This window comes from Heptranchias perlo, chromosome 3 (assembly GCF_035084215.1).
Source record: "Heptranchias perlo isolate sHepPer1 chromosome 3, sHepPer1.hap1, whole genome shotgun sequence".
NCBI lineage: Eukaryota > Metazoa > Chordata > Chondrichthyes > Hexanchiformes > Hexanchidae > Heptranchias > Heptranchias perlo.
The window spans coordinates 31,362,721-31,376,160 of NC_090327.1; the positions used below are offsets into that span (position 1 = coordinate 31,362,721).

Genomic DNA, 13,440 nt, shown 5'->3' on the forward strand with positions numbered 1-13,440 from the left:
CCGGCCTTGTCAGTGAAGCCGACATCCTGAGAATGAAAGAACAAATTAGTGTTTTTTTCTTGTCCTCTGCTAAAGCACTCATCCTGGGGTACAGTTTCACAGGTACTGCCCACTCTCCAGTACCTTACCCAAGTGGCCATTCTATATATATGAGTCTCGACAGGTTATTCAACCTTGGAATGCATCACCGCTGAGGTCTATCCTGTCCCCATCCTATTTCTACAAACAGGTACTTTCTAGCAGAGGTTGCAGGATAGCAACCAGGAATGAGAATCCTGGCTAACTTTTCCCTTCCCTAGCCAGGAGATTCATATCCCACCACTCAGGGCTGGCCTGCTGTCCTCCAAACCACATTCCCTCCCCTGCCTCAGAATCACAAGAACCATCATATTCCCGTGGAATATTGAGCATCTAAGTCCATGCCATTCCCTACCCACCACCAATCAATCCCATTCCCAGTCAGAGATTTATCCACATCCTTTTAAAAGAGTTAATCACCTTGGCCTTAGCTGCTTTAGCCAGGAACATGTGTTAAGTATCCACGCTCCAAGGGTAAATAACAAGTTTCTTCTAACCTTCAGCCTAGCATGAGGCCTGTCCACATTAAACCTTTATTCTCTAATTCGGTGCTCAGAGTTAAATACCTCACTTGCATCCACACCATCTATGTCTCTCAGCATTTTAAAGACCTGGATCACATTTTCTTTTCTGCAGTAAGTCATGTGAGATGGTGAGTGTCAGTGGGATGTTTGATCATGAAGGAGATCACAACTGAGACTAATCTAGTTTTCACTCACACACACACGTTCTCTCACACACACGCGCACACACACACTCACATACACGCGCACACACACATGCACACACACACTTGCATTTCCAGCAAAGGTCACTGAATAGTGATCAGGAGTGAGAACGCTGACCAGTTTTCCCTTCGCTAACCCAGGGGAGTTGAGACAAATTGTAGCAGCCTCAACCATGCCACGGCTGAAATCAGCTAACTCAACAAAGACCAACAACGACGTGCATTTATATAGCGCCTTTAATATAATAAAATATCCCAAGTCATTCACAGGAACGTAATCCGACAAAAATTGACACCAAGCCAAAGAAGGAGACAGTAGGATAGGTGACCAAATGCTTGGTCAAAGAGGTAGGTTTTAAGCAGTGTCTTAAAGCAGGAAAGAGAGGTGGAGAGGCGATAAGGTTTGGGGAAGAAATTCCAGAGCAGGGCCGCCGATGATGGGGTGAAGGACATGGGGGATGCACAAGAGGCCAGAATTGGAGGAACGCAGAGTTCTTGGGTGGGGGGGGGGGGGTTGTAGGGCTGGAGGAGGTGACAGAGATAGGGGTGAGGCTTTGGATGGATTTGAACATGAGGATGAGGATTTTAAATTTGAGGCATTAGTGAACTGGGAACCAATGTAGGTCAGCAAGTACAGAGGTGATGGGTGAACGGGACTTGGTTCAGGGATAGAACCTAAGATGTTTCTAGTCTGTATGAGTCAGCTACTCACTGGTCAAACTCACAGCCATCAGGGGAACTAAGTTAAAAGTGGATTTTGCTGCTGGAAAATAAAACAGATGCTGTTTACCTCATTTGTAGCATACAGCTCCTTTAAGAAATGGGCAAAGAAAGTGGTTGCAATTATTTTCTGCCTTACGGCAAGAATGAATTCCATTGTGCCAACATCTCATGATGGCTTTTGTCTCACACTTACCCTTGCATCTGCGTTCTGTGTTGCCTCCCTGATCTTGGCCGCCCAGTCATTCAGGTCTTCTTGACCATCTGCAGCCACATCCAACATCTGCACAGGGTGGGACATTTGCTGGGAGTGGATCGTGAACACGTATTGCTTGCTTCCTTTCCCTTCCTTCTGAATAACTGCCGAGTAAACGCTGAGAATGTTAATATAATGCGGGCAAGCACAGTCACTTAATAAAGGATTTATTACATTTTTGAAAAAGATAGTTGGCCCCGATTTTAACTCCCCATGCCTGGTGTAAACCGAGCCGGGGTTGGGGGGGGGGGGAATGATGGCTTCCCCGTCAGGCCAGACCTGACGGGAGGAGGATCGTGGGCCAGCAGATAAGTTTAAAAAATTTAATTTTAGGTCTCCTTATGGGTCAGGAGGCTCCTCCGAGCCTCACAAGGAAGGCATAGGCCTCCTACGCCCTGAGATTCCCTGCCTCCCCCGACTGCCTCCAGAGACCACTGGCACCACCCCTCCCCCACCCCCCCAACTGACTGGTGGGGACTGTTCCCACGGGTCCTCGGCTGCGGCCAACTGCCACCAAATTCTCTGGCTCGACCTGACTGGGATCCGACAGGACTCTGGGAAAATATATGTAAATGAGGAACAGATGTGAAGATCGGCCGGGTCTCTAAATCCCCAGACTCCCTGGGTTCGTTGCCGGCTTTGCGGACATATCTACCTGCCCTCCTTTGAAATTAGGGCCATTGGATGAGCGTACTGTTGTCTCACCTCTGATTGTGACAGATCAGAAGTCTGTCTTGTTTTAGAACATAGGAATCTCTACACTGTAATTCTTGTTAGGAATTTGTAGCTTGCTATTATTAGAATGATTTATAAATTGCCTTTTTTATCTGTTTACTGGGATAGCTGTCTGTTTCTGTAAATGGGGAAGTAGAAAATGTGCAAATCTATTTAGTAAATAGATGCTCGAAAATGCTGTTTATGTTAAACACGATCTACAGGGTACACTGCAGCAATCGCCAAGGTTCTTCGGCAGCACCTCCCAAATCCGTGACCTCCACCACAAGGGCAGCAGGTGCATGGCAGTTCCCTACCCCAGGGGGCTGTGGATGCTCAGTCATTGAGTATATTCAAGGCTGAGATCGATAGATTTTTGGACTCTAAGAGAATCAAGGGATATTGGGATCAGGCAGGAAAGTGGAGTTGAGGTTGGAGATCAGCCTGTGACATTTGTATATTTGCTATATTTAATGTGAGATGTTTGACCTGAATGCGGAGCAGACTCGAGAGGCCATATGGCCTACTGCTTTTATTTCTTATGTTCTTATGGCTACACCATCACCTCCAAGTTCCCCTCCAAGTCACATAACATCCTGACTTGGACATATATTGCCGTTTCTTCATCATTGTTGGGTCAAAATCCTGGAACTCCCTACCTAACAGCACTGTGGGAGCACCTTCACCACATGGACTGCAGTGGTTCAAGAAGAAGGCTCACTACCACCTTCTGAAGGGCAACTAGGCATGGGCAATAAATGCCGGCCACATCCCGAGAATGAAAGCAAAAACAATGTTGATTGCTTATAGGCAGTTCTCTGTCAAGAAAGGTGGTTTGATTGTTTAAACAGACACATATGTCATATTACCTGACAAATGTTAATAGATGCTAAATCTACCCAAGTGATAGAAATAGTAATCTCTTCTTCTTTGGCTCAGTGTCCAATTTTCTTTCCCTCTATGAAGCACCTTGGGACAGTTTAATGGAACCATTCAACCAAAACGGTTCATTGTTCACTGTGGACATGCCAGATCCTAAATACCCTGTGCATGCAGTCAAGGTTAATGGAGTCCATTTGGCCCATTAAATCTGTGTTAGCTCTTTCTTTTAGCAGTGTATCAGTGAATATATTTGCATTAAACTCCTTTGTGCATTACCGTAGTGTAGTCATGGACCCCTTTGAAATATTTTTATGTGAATGTATTAAGCAGTGCACTACCAGAGAAAGTTAAATCTTTGGGTGCATAAACATTTTCTGTTGCTCATGTTGACACACACAACGTTCAACAGAAAATTGGAATAATGTAAGGGAGTGCGAGATCTTTGCAACACTGCTCACCGACGTGACATGTTGGAACATCAATAAATCCTTTGAGGAAACTTCCCAGTGGGCTGTTTTCCACAGACTGCAGGAACAGAAAAAGAAAACACAAATTACAAAAGCACATCTGTATCTATATTACTTCATACATATATATAGAAAAGTTTATGTGACGCATCCATCACACTTAAGTGTCATACTGCCACATGTGCAAATTTTTTTAAATATTTGCTCGTGGGATGCGGGCGTCGCTGGCATGGCCATCCCTAATTGCCCTTGAGAAGGTGGTGACCAGCCGCCTTCTTGAACCGGTAATGCCGCTGATGCTAATGCCGTTGATTGTCAAGGGGAGGTGGTTAGACTCTCTCTTGTTGGAGATGGTCATTGCCTGGCACTTGTCTGGCATGAATGTTACTTGTCACTTATCAGCCCAAGCCTGGATATGCAAATTTCTGAGTCTTGTTTAAAAAGAGGAGGGCCAATTAAATCCAATCTACAAAAAGACTAGCGAAAATACCTCCTAATTGACTGCAAGAGTCAAATATGTACAAAAAGAAAGCCTGTTCGACCTCCAACTGACCCAATTGACCTCTAAATGACCCCAAAGTCACTCCCATTACACCATATGGCTTTGATGGGTACAGTAAGATATACAAAGATGCACTTTAGCAGCAGAATAATACAACGAGTATCACATAGTATAATGCTCTTGCCCATACAAAACAGCTTATCTTCAAACCAACTTGACCTGCCATCTCCACGTCTTATTGATTTTTTAATTCCAAAGTTAAACGTTCGATATTCAAACAAAATTTTAAAATGGTTATGAGGGCTGCAGGCCTACCAAGCACTTCACAAATCGCTATCCACTGGTTCCACTGTACTAATGGATGCAAAACTCTCACTCACCGCTTCATCCTGTTCAGGCACCAATATGTTGGTTAACTCTTCCACATAGTTTGCCGGAAACCACAGCTGTTTTTTGCCTCCATAGTCTCCTCGCCACCTAATTGGGGTGGGAGAGAAAAACAATCAGAATGAGGAAAGAAATACCAGCAGAATATAGGAAATAATCCAGCTACAATAGCACACAAAAAAGATTTTTCTGATACTTTCTATTTTAATTGATTATTTTCTCCTCTTGCTCTTTTGCTCCTCTCCATCACCGTCACACCATACAGAGGCACTGCCAATGGCCACTTTCTCCCCATCACCGTCACACCATACAGCGACACTGCCAATGGCCACTTTCTCCCCATCACCGTCACACCATACAGCGACACTGCCAATGGCCACTTTCTCCCCATCACCGTCACACCATACAGCGACACTGCCAATGGTCACATTCTCCCCATCACCGTCACACCATACAGCGACACTGCCAATGGTCACTTTCTCCCCATCACCGTCACACCATACAGCGACACTGCCAATGGCCACTTTCTCCCCATCACCGTCACATCATACAGCGACACTGCCAATGGCCACTTTCTCCCCATCACCGTCACACCATACAGCGACACTACCAATGGTCACTTTCTCCCCATCACCGTCACACCATACAGCGACACTGCCAATGGTCACTTTCTCCCCATCACCGTCACACCATACAGCGACACTGCCAATGGTCACTTTCTCCCCATCACCGTCATACCATACAGCGATACTGCCAATGGCCACTTTCTCCCCATCACCGTCACACCATACAGCGACACTGCCAATGGCCACTTTCTCCCCATCACCGTCACATCATACAGCGACACTGCCAATGGCCACTTTCTCCCCATCACCGTCACACCATACAGCGACACTGCCAATGGCCACTTTCTCCCCATTACCGTCACACCATACAGCGACACTGCCAATGGCCACTTTCTCCCCATCACCGTCACATCATACAGCGACACTGCCAATGGCCACTTTCTCCCCATCACCGTCATACCATACAGCGACACTGCCAATGGCCACTTTCTCCCCATCACCGTCACATCATACAGCGACACTGCCAATGGCCACTTTCTCCCCATCACCGTCACACCATACAGCGACACTGCCAATGGCCACTTTCTCCCCATTACCGTCACACCATACAGCGACACTGCCAATGGCCACTTTCTCCCCATCACCGTCACATCATACAGCGACACTGCCAATGGTCACTTCCTCCCCATCACCGTCACATCATACAGCGACACTGCCAATGGCCACTTTCTCCCCATCACCGTCACATCATACAGAGGCACTGAGATAGGCCACATCTCCCCCGACACCCCTCTGGAATATTGATCCACCAGAATGAAAGGTTGCTAGAAATGCATTGTTTTTAATTTTATTTGGAAACCCAACTACAGTGCTGAAGAAATATTTTGAGGTATTGTCAGGACCACAGCCAACATTTGCATTGACACACACACACACACACACACACACACACACACGTGTGGTCACATGCATACACACATATGCACATAGGCACATGCACACATGCACTAGAATGCACACACACCAAATGCACATGTGTCCAGGCACACACACACACACACACACACACAGAGCAGAGAGCAGATGTTAAGTGAAAGTTTAAGACTATATGCTGTAAGAATAGACTGAGATGGAAGGGAGGAGGTTCAAATTGTGCAGGACATTAGCCACTGGCTTTTTAACTTGGGAACCTGGGTTCAAATCCATCTCAGACTGATGAGAAGAAAGTTTCCTCTCTCTACTGTCTGTAAGGGTCCTAACTGAACTTGGGTTTCCATATTCTCTATATAATTCCAATTGGTCATGGGCCCAAAGCAAACAAGTGTCCTTAAATCAGCATTAAAATGGTAGTCTCACACAGCAAGCTCAGAGGATGGCTGGTGTGAGAAACATTACACTCCGAGGTTGGAACTGAGGCATGTTGTCCGGCAAAGCAGAGGGAACGTTACTCCTGACCTGGGAGTGCAGGAAATTGGAAAGTGTTCCATTCTCCAATTGCTAATAACCCTTGCCTTGATGTGCACAATAAATAAATCACCAATACCTAGTTGTAAATTCAAATGGAAATGATCAAATACTCCATAGAACAGGATAGCTTTATCTCTGGAACCATGAATGTAAAATCTATAGAAGGTAACCAGTACGAGCCAATAATGTGGGTTGTGAGATTAGATGGATATTCAGGTGTTTTTCATTGAAGTAATAATCCAGAACTTTTCTTCAAGAGATTAAACAAATGGGATAGGGACACATTCAATGGATGTGAAAAGACGTTTCTTGTTCCATGTTTGCTCATGTTATGACAGTGAAGTCCTAGCTTTAATTTCTAGTAACTTGCATTTAACCTCACAAACTGTTTGAAAGCTTGCACTGGTGCACATACCCAATATACACCATACTTTGTATATGAAAGTATACTCCCAGCTTGTGGCCACTCGTACTCCCAGCTTTCAGGATCTCATGCAAACTCCCAAATATTAGCCACATGTATTCCCAGCTTGGCCTCTCACAATCCCAGATCTCAGCCTTTTGTTCCTAGCTCTCAGCCTCCAATTTTACAGCTCTCAATTATACTTCCAGCTCTCAGCCTCCCACACTCCCAACTATCAGTCATATGTCCCACTCTTGGCTTGTCATACTCTCAGTTCTCAGTCACTCTCAGTCTCTCGTGCTCCCAGTTCTCTGTTTCCCACAATCGCAGCATTCAGTCTGTCCCTCTACCAGCTCTTAGCCTCTCTTTTTCCCAGCTCCCAATCCCTTGCTCTCCCAACCTCCCCATTCTCCCCTCTCAGTTCTCCTTGATTAGAATCACAGAATCATAGCATGGTTACCGCACAGAAGGAAGCCATTTGGTTCATCGAGCCCGTGCCGGTTCTTTGTCAGAGCTATACAGTTAGTCCCATTCCCCGCTCTTTCCCCGTAGCCCTGCAAATTTTTTCCCTTCAAGTATTTATCCAATTCCTTTTCGAAAGCCACGATTGAATCTGCTTCCACCACCCTTTCAGGCAACGCATTCCAGATCATAACTACTCGCTGTGTAAAAAAAGTTTTTCCTTATGTTGCCTTTGGTTCTTTTGCCAATCACCTTAAATCTGTGTCCTCTGGTTCTTAACCCTTCCATCAATGGGAATAGTTTCTCTTTATTTACTTTATCTAATCCCTTCATGACTTTGAACACTTCTATCAAATCTCCTCTTAACCTTCTCTGCTCTAAGGACAACAACCCCAGCTTCTCCAGTCTATCCACTTAACTGAAGTCCCTCATCCCTGGAACCATTCTAGTAAATCTTTTCTGCACCCTCTCTAAGGCCTTCATGTCCTTCCTAAAGTGCGATGCCCAGAATTGGACACAATATTCCAGGTGTGGCTGAACTAGTGTTTTATAAAGGTTCAATGCAACTTCCTTGCTTTTGTACTCTATGCCTCTATTTATAAAGCCCAGGATCCCGTATTCTCCTTTGCTTACTCTGATAGTTTGGTCTTTCCCGCAATCTCCTTCCATTCTTCAGAGATTAAGTCACACTCTTCCATCTTTTCTTGCCTGTTTTGAATCATTTCTACAGCCTCCTCTATCTCTCCCTCACATTTCCCATGTAATTCCTTGTTCTATTATTTTCTTTATAATCCCAGGTAACATCACAACCTATTTGCCATAAGTTTCAATTTGGAATGACAAATCTGCTCCTTCAGCGAACTCACCATCCACCGTCCTGCTTGTCAACGTTGTGGATCAGGGCTTGTTTACAGAACGATAACTCATCCTCTCTCTGGGCTTTGTAATCATACAGCGCTTTAACTGTGCACTGGAAGAGAGCAGAGGTAGAATCCCACTGAAATGTGCTATTACTTTACACTCATTTAGGAATGAGTTTCATGCAGTCTTGGATTTTCTCCTCATTTTTATTTTTATCTTGAAGGTTCTGTTAGGTCTCCTATGCAGAGGGTAGCTAGATGGCCTCCATCACTACTCCCCTCCCTTTGGCCAGCGGCAGGACTCCAGTGAGGACACCCGCTCCTCTGAAGGCAGATGCCACGGCCTGCACCCAGGTTGAATGCAAGAAATCCGATGCAGACTGCAGCTGGAGTGTGGCTAGGTGCCTGCCTGCATAACACAGGGCGAGTGTCAGAGTAAAGCTCCATCTTCCCTTCCCCAATGAGGTGCCTTGGTGTCAGCCTCAGAAGAGCACCACCAACAGTGCCATTTGCATTTTCCACAGCAGCCATCCTGTAGTCTGAGTGAAACTGCCAATTTAGTGCAAGACTATGGACAGTTTAGCCCATTCCCAATATGAACTGAATGAAGATGGTGGCAAACTTATTTCATGCCAGACCCTTACAACTGACAGAGAAAGAAGACTTTCGTCTCATCAGCCTGGGCTGGATTCAAGCACAGACCCTAGAGGTGGAAGGACCGTTTGCTAACCTACTGTACCACCCAACCCCATGGACCAAGGTGCTCAGTCACCTACAACTTACTCTTGCTGTTGGCATCTTATTGGCTTCAACATAAAAATGAGGAGTCCGCACTTCATACAGGGCTCCATAGTCCAGTTCCTGGAAGAAAAGTAACCAATAATCAGTGAGAAACACAGTAAACAACAGGAAGAGCAGCTGCTGAATGTTCGGCGACACACTCTTATTCATTTTTGTTTAATAATTTTATTTTTTTTGCCCAGTTTGATCATTTCTAAATCTTACTCATTATTGAAGAGGGAGCCAGAGTATATTTTCCCAGGCCTGCTGCTGAATTGCCCACCAATTCCTCCTTCCTCTCTATGAGGAAGGGAAAAAATACCTCAAAGGAGACAACCTCCACTAGGTGCTAATTAATTTGGTAAATTTTAGAGAAAAAAGGAAAGACTTGCATTTATATAGTGCCTTTCACGACCTCAGGACATCCCAAAACACTTTACAGCCAATGAAGCATAGTCACTGTAGTAATATAGGAAATGTGGCAGCCAATTTGCGCACAATGTGGTAATGACCCAGCTAATGCGTTTTGGTGGTGTTGGCTGAGGGGTAAATATTGGCCAGGACACTGGGAAGAATTCTGCTGCTCTTCTTCAAAATAGTGCCATGGATCATTTATGTCCACCAGACGGAGCTTCGGTTTAACATCTCATCTGAAAGACGGCACTTGCTGACACTGCAGCACTCCCTCAGTACTGCACTCGGGTGTCAGCTGAGATATATGCTCAAGTCTTTGGAGTGAGACTTGAACCCACAACCTTCTGACTCAGAGGCGAGAGTGCTACCAACTGAACCAAGGCTAACACCTAAAAATTATATTTAGAAACACACAATAATGTAAATCATATCAAAGAATCAGTTCTGGGCCCAAAAGGATATGCAGCTTATCTACCTCAAGAAATGAAAGGGAAAAATAAAAGGATTGGTTAATGTTTTTTCATAGAAATAGCGCTCTTTTAAATAAAAAAAAGTAGCAAGATAGAATGCTTGAAAAAGCTTGAGTCGGTGTGGTCTCCTGGAATTTCTATGATTGTCTTTGGGGGTCGGAGAGGAGTTTTTTCCCCTTCTAAATTGGCCAGGGAATTCTTTTCTCCTCTAGCTTTTTGCCTCTCACCGGAGATTGCATATGTGGTTGGTAGGGGTCAGATGGGGGTCATGACATCAGTAAGTTGCACCATGACTGGGACAGGCTTTTTCTGTCCATCGTTTTTGTATGTTTTTCTGTCTTGGATTTGTGTTGTGTGGTAGACAGACTCCTGATTTTGGAGCAACTGGGAGCATAACTGTTGGGAGCTAAAGCAACATCTTGGAAGCACAACAGTCCATTTGCAATGAGGTCCAGAAAATAGATTTCTGTCCGAGACAAATGAAGAGAGAAAGAAACAACTTGCACTTATATAGTACTTTATTACATCTTCCGGACGTTCCAAAGTGCTTCATACCAATGAGATACTTTTGAAGTGCAGTCACTGTTATTATGTAGACAAACACAGCAGGCAATTTGCATTTAGTAGACCCCACAAAGAGTAAGATGAATGAAAGTTTGAAAGAATTATGAATGAATGAATAAAAAAATGAATGAATTAAAGAAGTTAAGGATAATATTAAAGTAAAAGAAGAGGCTTATAATGTTGCGAAGAAGAATAGTAAGCCTGAGGATTGGGAGAGTTTTAGAAACCAGCAAAGGATGACCAAAAAATTGATAAAAAGGGAGAAAATAGAATGAGAGTAAACTAGCAAGAAATATAAAAACAGATTGTAAGAGCTTCTACAAGTATGTAAGAAGAAAGAGAATAGCAAAAGTAAACATTGGTCCCTTAGAGGCTGAGACAGGAGAAATTATAATGGGGAATAAGGACATGACAGAGACGTTAAACAAATATTTTGTATCTATCTTCACAGTAGATGACACAAAAAGAATACCAGAAATAATGGGGAATCAAAGGGCTAATAAGAGTGAGGGACTTAAAGTAATTAATATCAGTAGAGAAAAAGTACTAGAGAAACTAATGGTACTAAAAGCCAACAAATCCCCTGGACCTGACGGCTTACATCCTAGGATTCTAAAAGAAGCAGCTGCAGAGATAGTAGATGCATTGGTTGTGATCTTCCAAAATTCCCTTGATTCTCGAATGGTCTCAGCAGGTTGGAAGGTAGCAAATGTAACCCCATTGTTCAAGAAAGGAGGGAGAGAGAAAACAGGGAACTACAGGCCAATTAGCCTGTCATTGGTCGTCGGGAAAATGCTGGAATCCATTATTAAGGAAGTGGTAACAGGGCATTTAGAAAATCATAATATAATTAGGCAAAGTCAACATGGTTTTATGAAAGGGAAATCGTGTTTGACAAATTTATTAGAGTTTTTTGAGGATGTAACTACCAGGGTAGATAAAGGGAACCAGTGGACGTATTATATTTGGATTTTCGAAAACCATTCACTATATCGCCGTTCCTTCATCGTCGCTGGGTCAAAATCCTGGAACTCCCTTCCTAACAGCACTGTGGGAGAACCTTCACCACATGGACTGCAGCGGTTCAAGAAGGCGGGTCACCACCACCTTCTCAAGGGCAATTAGGGATGGGCAATAAATGCTGGCCTCGCCAGCGACGCCCACATCCCATGAACGAATAAAAAAAAAGGTGCCACATAAAAGGTTGTTATGCGAGATAAGGGCTCATGGGGTTGGGGTAATATATTAGCATAGATAGAGGATTGGTTAACAGACAGAAAACAGAGAGTAGGAATAAATGGGTCATTTTCAGGTTGGCAGGCTGTAACTAGTGGGGTACCGCAAGGATCAGTGCTTGGGCCTCAGCTATTTACAATCTATATTAATGACTTAGATGAAGGGACCGAGTGTACTGTAATTTGCTGATGATACAAAGCTAGGTGGGAAAGTAAGCTCTGAGGAGGACACAAAGAGTCTGCAAAGGGATTTAGACAGTTTAAGTGAGTGGGCAAGAAGGTGGCAGATGGCGCATAATGTGGGGAAATCTGAGGTTCTTCACTTTAGTAGGAAGAATAGAAAAACAGAATATTTTTTAAATGATGAGAAACTATTACGTGTTGATGTTCAGAGAGACTTGAGTGTCCTCGTACAAGAAACACAGAAAGTTAGCATGCAGGCACAGCAAGCAATTAGGAAGGTAAATGGCATGTTGGCCTTTATTGCAAAAGGGTTGGAGTACAAGAGTAAGGAAGTCTTGCTACAATTGTACAGGGCTTTGGTGAGACCTCACCTGGAATACTGTGTACAGTTTTGGTCTCCTTATCTAAGGAAGGATATACTTGCCTTAGAGGCAGTGCAACAAAGGTTCACTAGATTGATTCCTGGGATGAGAGGGTTGTCCTATGGGAGAGATTGAGTAGAATGGGCCTATACGCTCTGGAGTTTAGAAGAATGAGAGGTGATCTTATTGAAACATATAAGATTCTGAGGGGGCTTGACAGGGTGGATGCTGAGAGCAGGTGAGTCTTCGGGTGGGCCAAAACTTACATCCTGCCTGTGCAGGGGTCATTAGGTGCGGAGTAACAGCACGACACGCTACCTACGCCCAAAAATGGCCCCATCCAATTTTTTTTTCTCCCATAGAGTCGTACAGGATTGAAAAAGACTGGTGATATACCCTGATGTGCAGGGCAGGTGACCTACTCCCAGGTCCCTGACATGGATTTGTTTTTTGTTTTTTGCTTGGGATATGAGCAACCTTCGCAAGGCAATCGTTATTGCCCATCACTAGTTGCCCTGAGGGTATTAAGAGTCAAACACGCAGTGTGGGACTGGGTCACACGTAGGCCAAACCAGGAAGGAGTGACAGATTCCCTTTCCTGAAGGACATTAGTAAACCAGTTGTGTTTTTACAACAATCCAGCCACCCCACAAATTACCTGATTTATTGAATTCAAGTTTATAATGTGCCATGAGATTATGAAATCACGACCTCTGGGTTGCTAGTCCAGTACCATAACCACTGGGCTACCCTCCCCTGCTGCTCTTGTGTAAGCTGCTATGATGGCTCACCCATCGATTTCTGCTGCCTCTGCTCTGGAGCTTCTCCCTCACCAACTGAATAGCAAGACTGAGAACTCTGCTGTGCACAATAGCTGTGTGTGTTAATGTGTGTGTGTGTGTGTGTGTGTGTTGTTACTATTTGTGGTGCAAATTGCAATG

At 44.4% G+C, this 13,440-nt stretch overlaps 1 protein-coding gene across 1 annotated transcript in view; it reads right to left on the minus strand.

The window, feature by feature from the left end:
- Window positions 1-13,440, minus strand: part of LOC137311568 (1-phosphatidylinositol 4,5-bisphosphate phosphodiesterase gamma-1-like) — a 154,742-nt gene that overhangs the window by 19,529 nt on the left and 121,773 nt on the right. Inside the window, exons 20-24 of the mRNA XM_067978702.1 lie at window positions 9,275-9,352; window positions 8,498-8,601; window positions 4,727-4,823; window positions 3,836-3,902; window positions 1,722-1,885 (exon numbers count right to left, since the gene is read on the minus strand). Coding sequence (XP_067834803.1) covers window positions 1,722-1,885; window positions 3,836-3,902; window positions 4,727-4,823; window positions 8,498-8,601; window positions 9,275-9,352 — 510 coding nt within the window. The remainder of the gene's footprint in view (window positions 1-1,721; window positions 1,886-3,835; window positions 3,903-4,726; window positions 4,824-8,497; window positions 8,602-9,274; window positions 9,353-13,440) is intronic.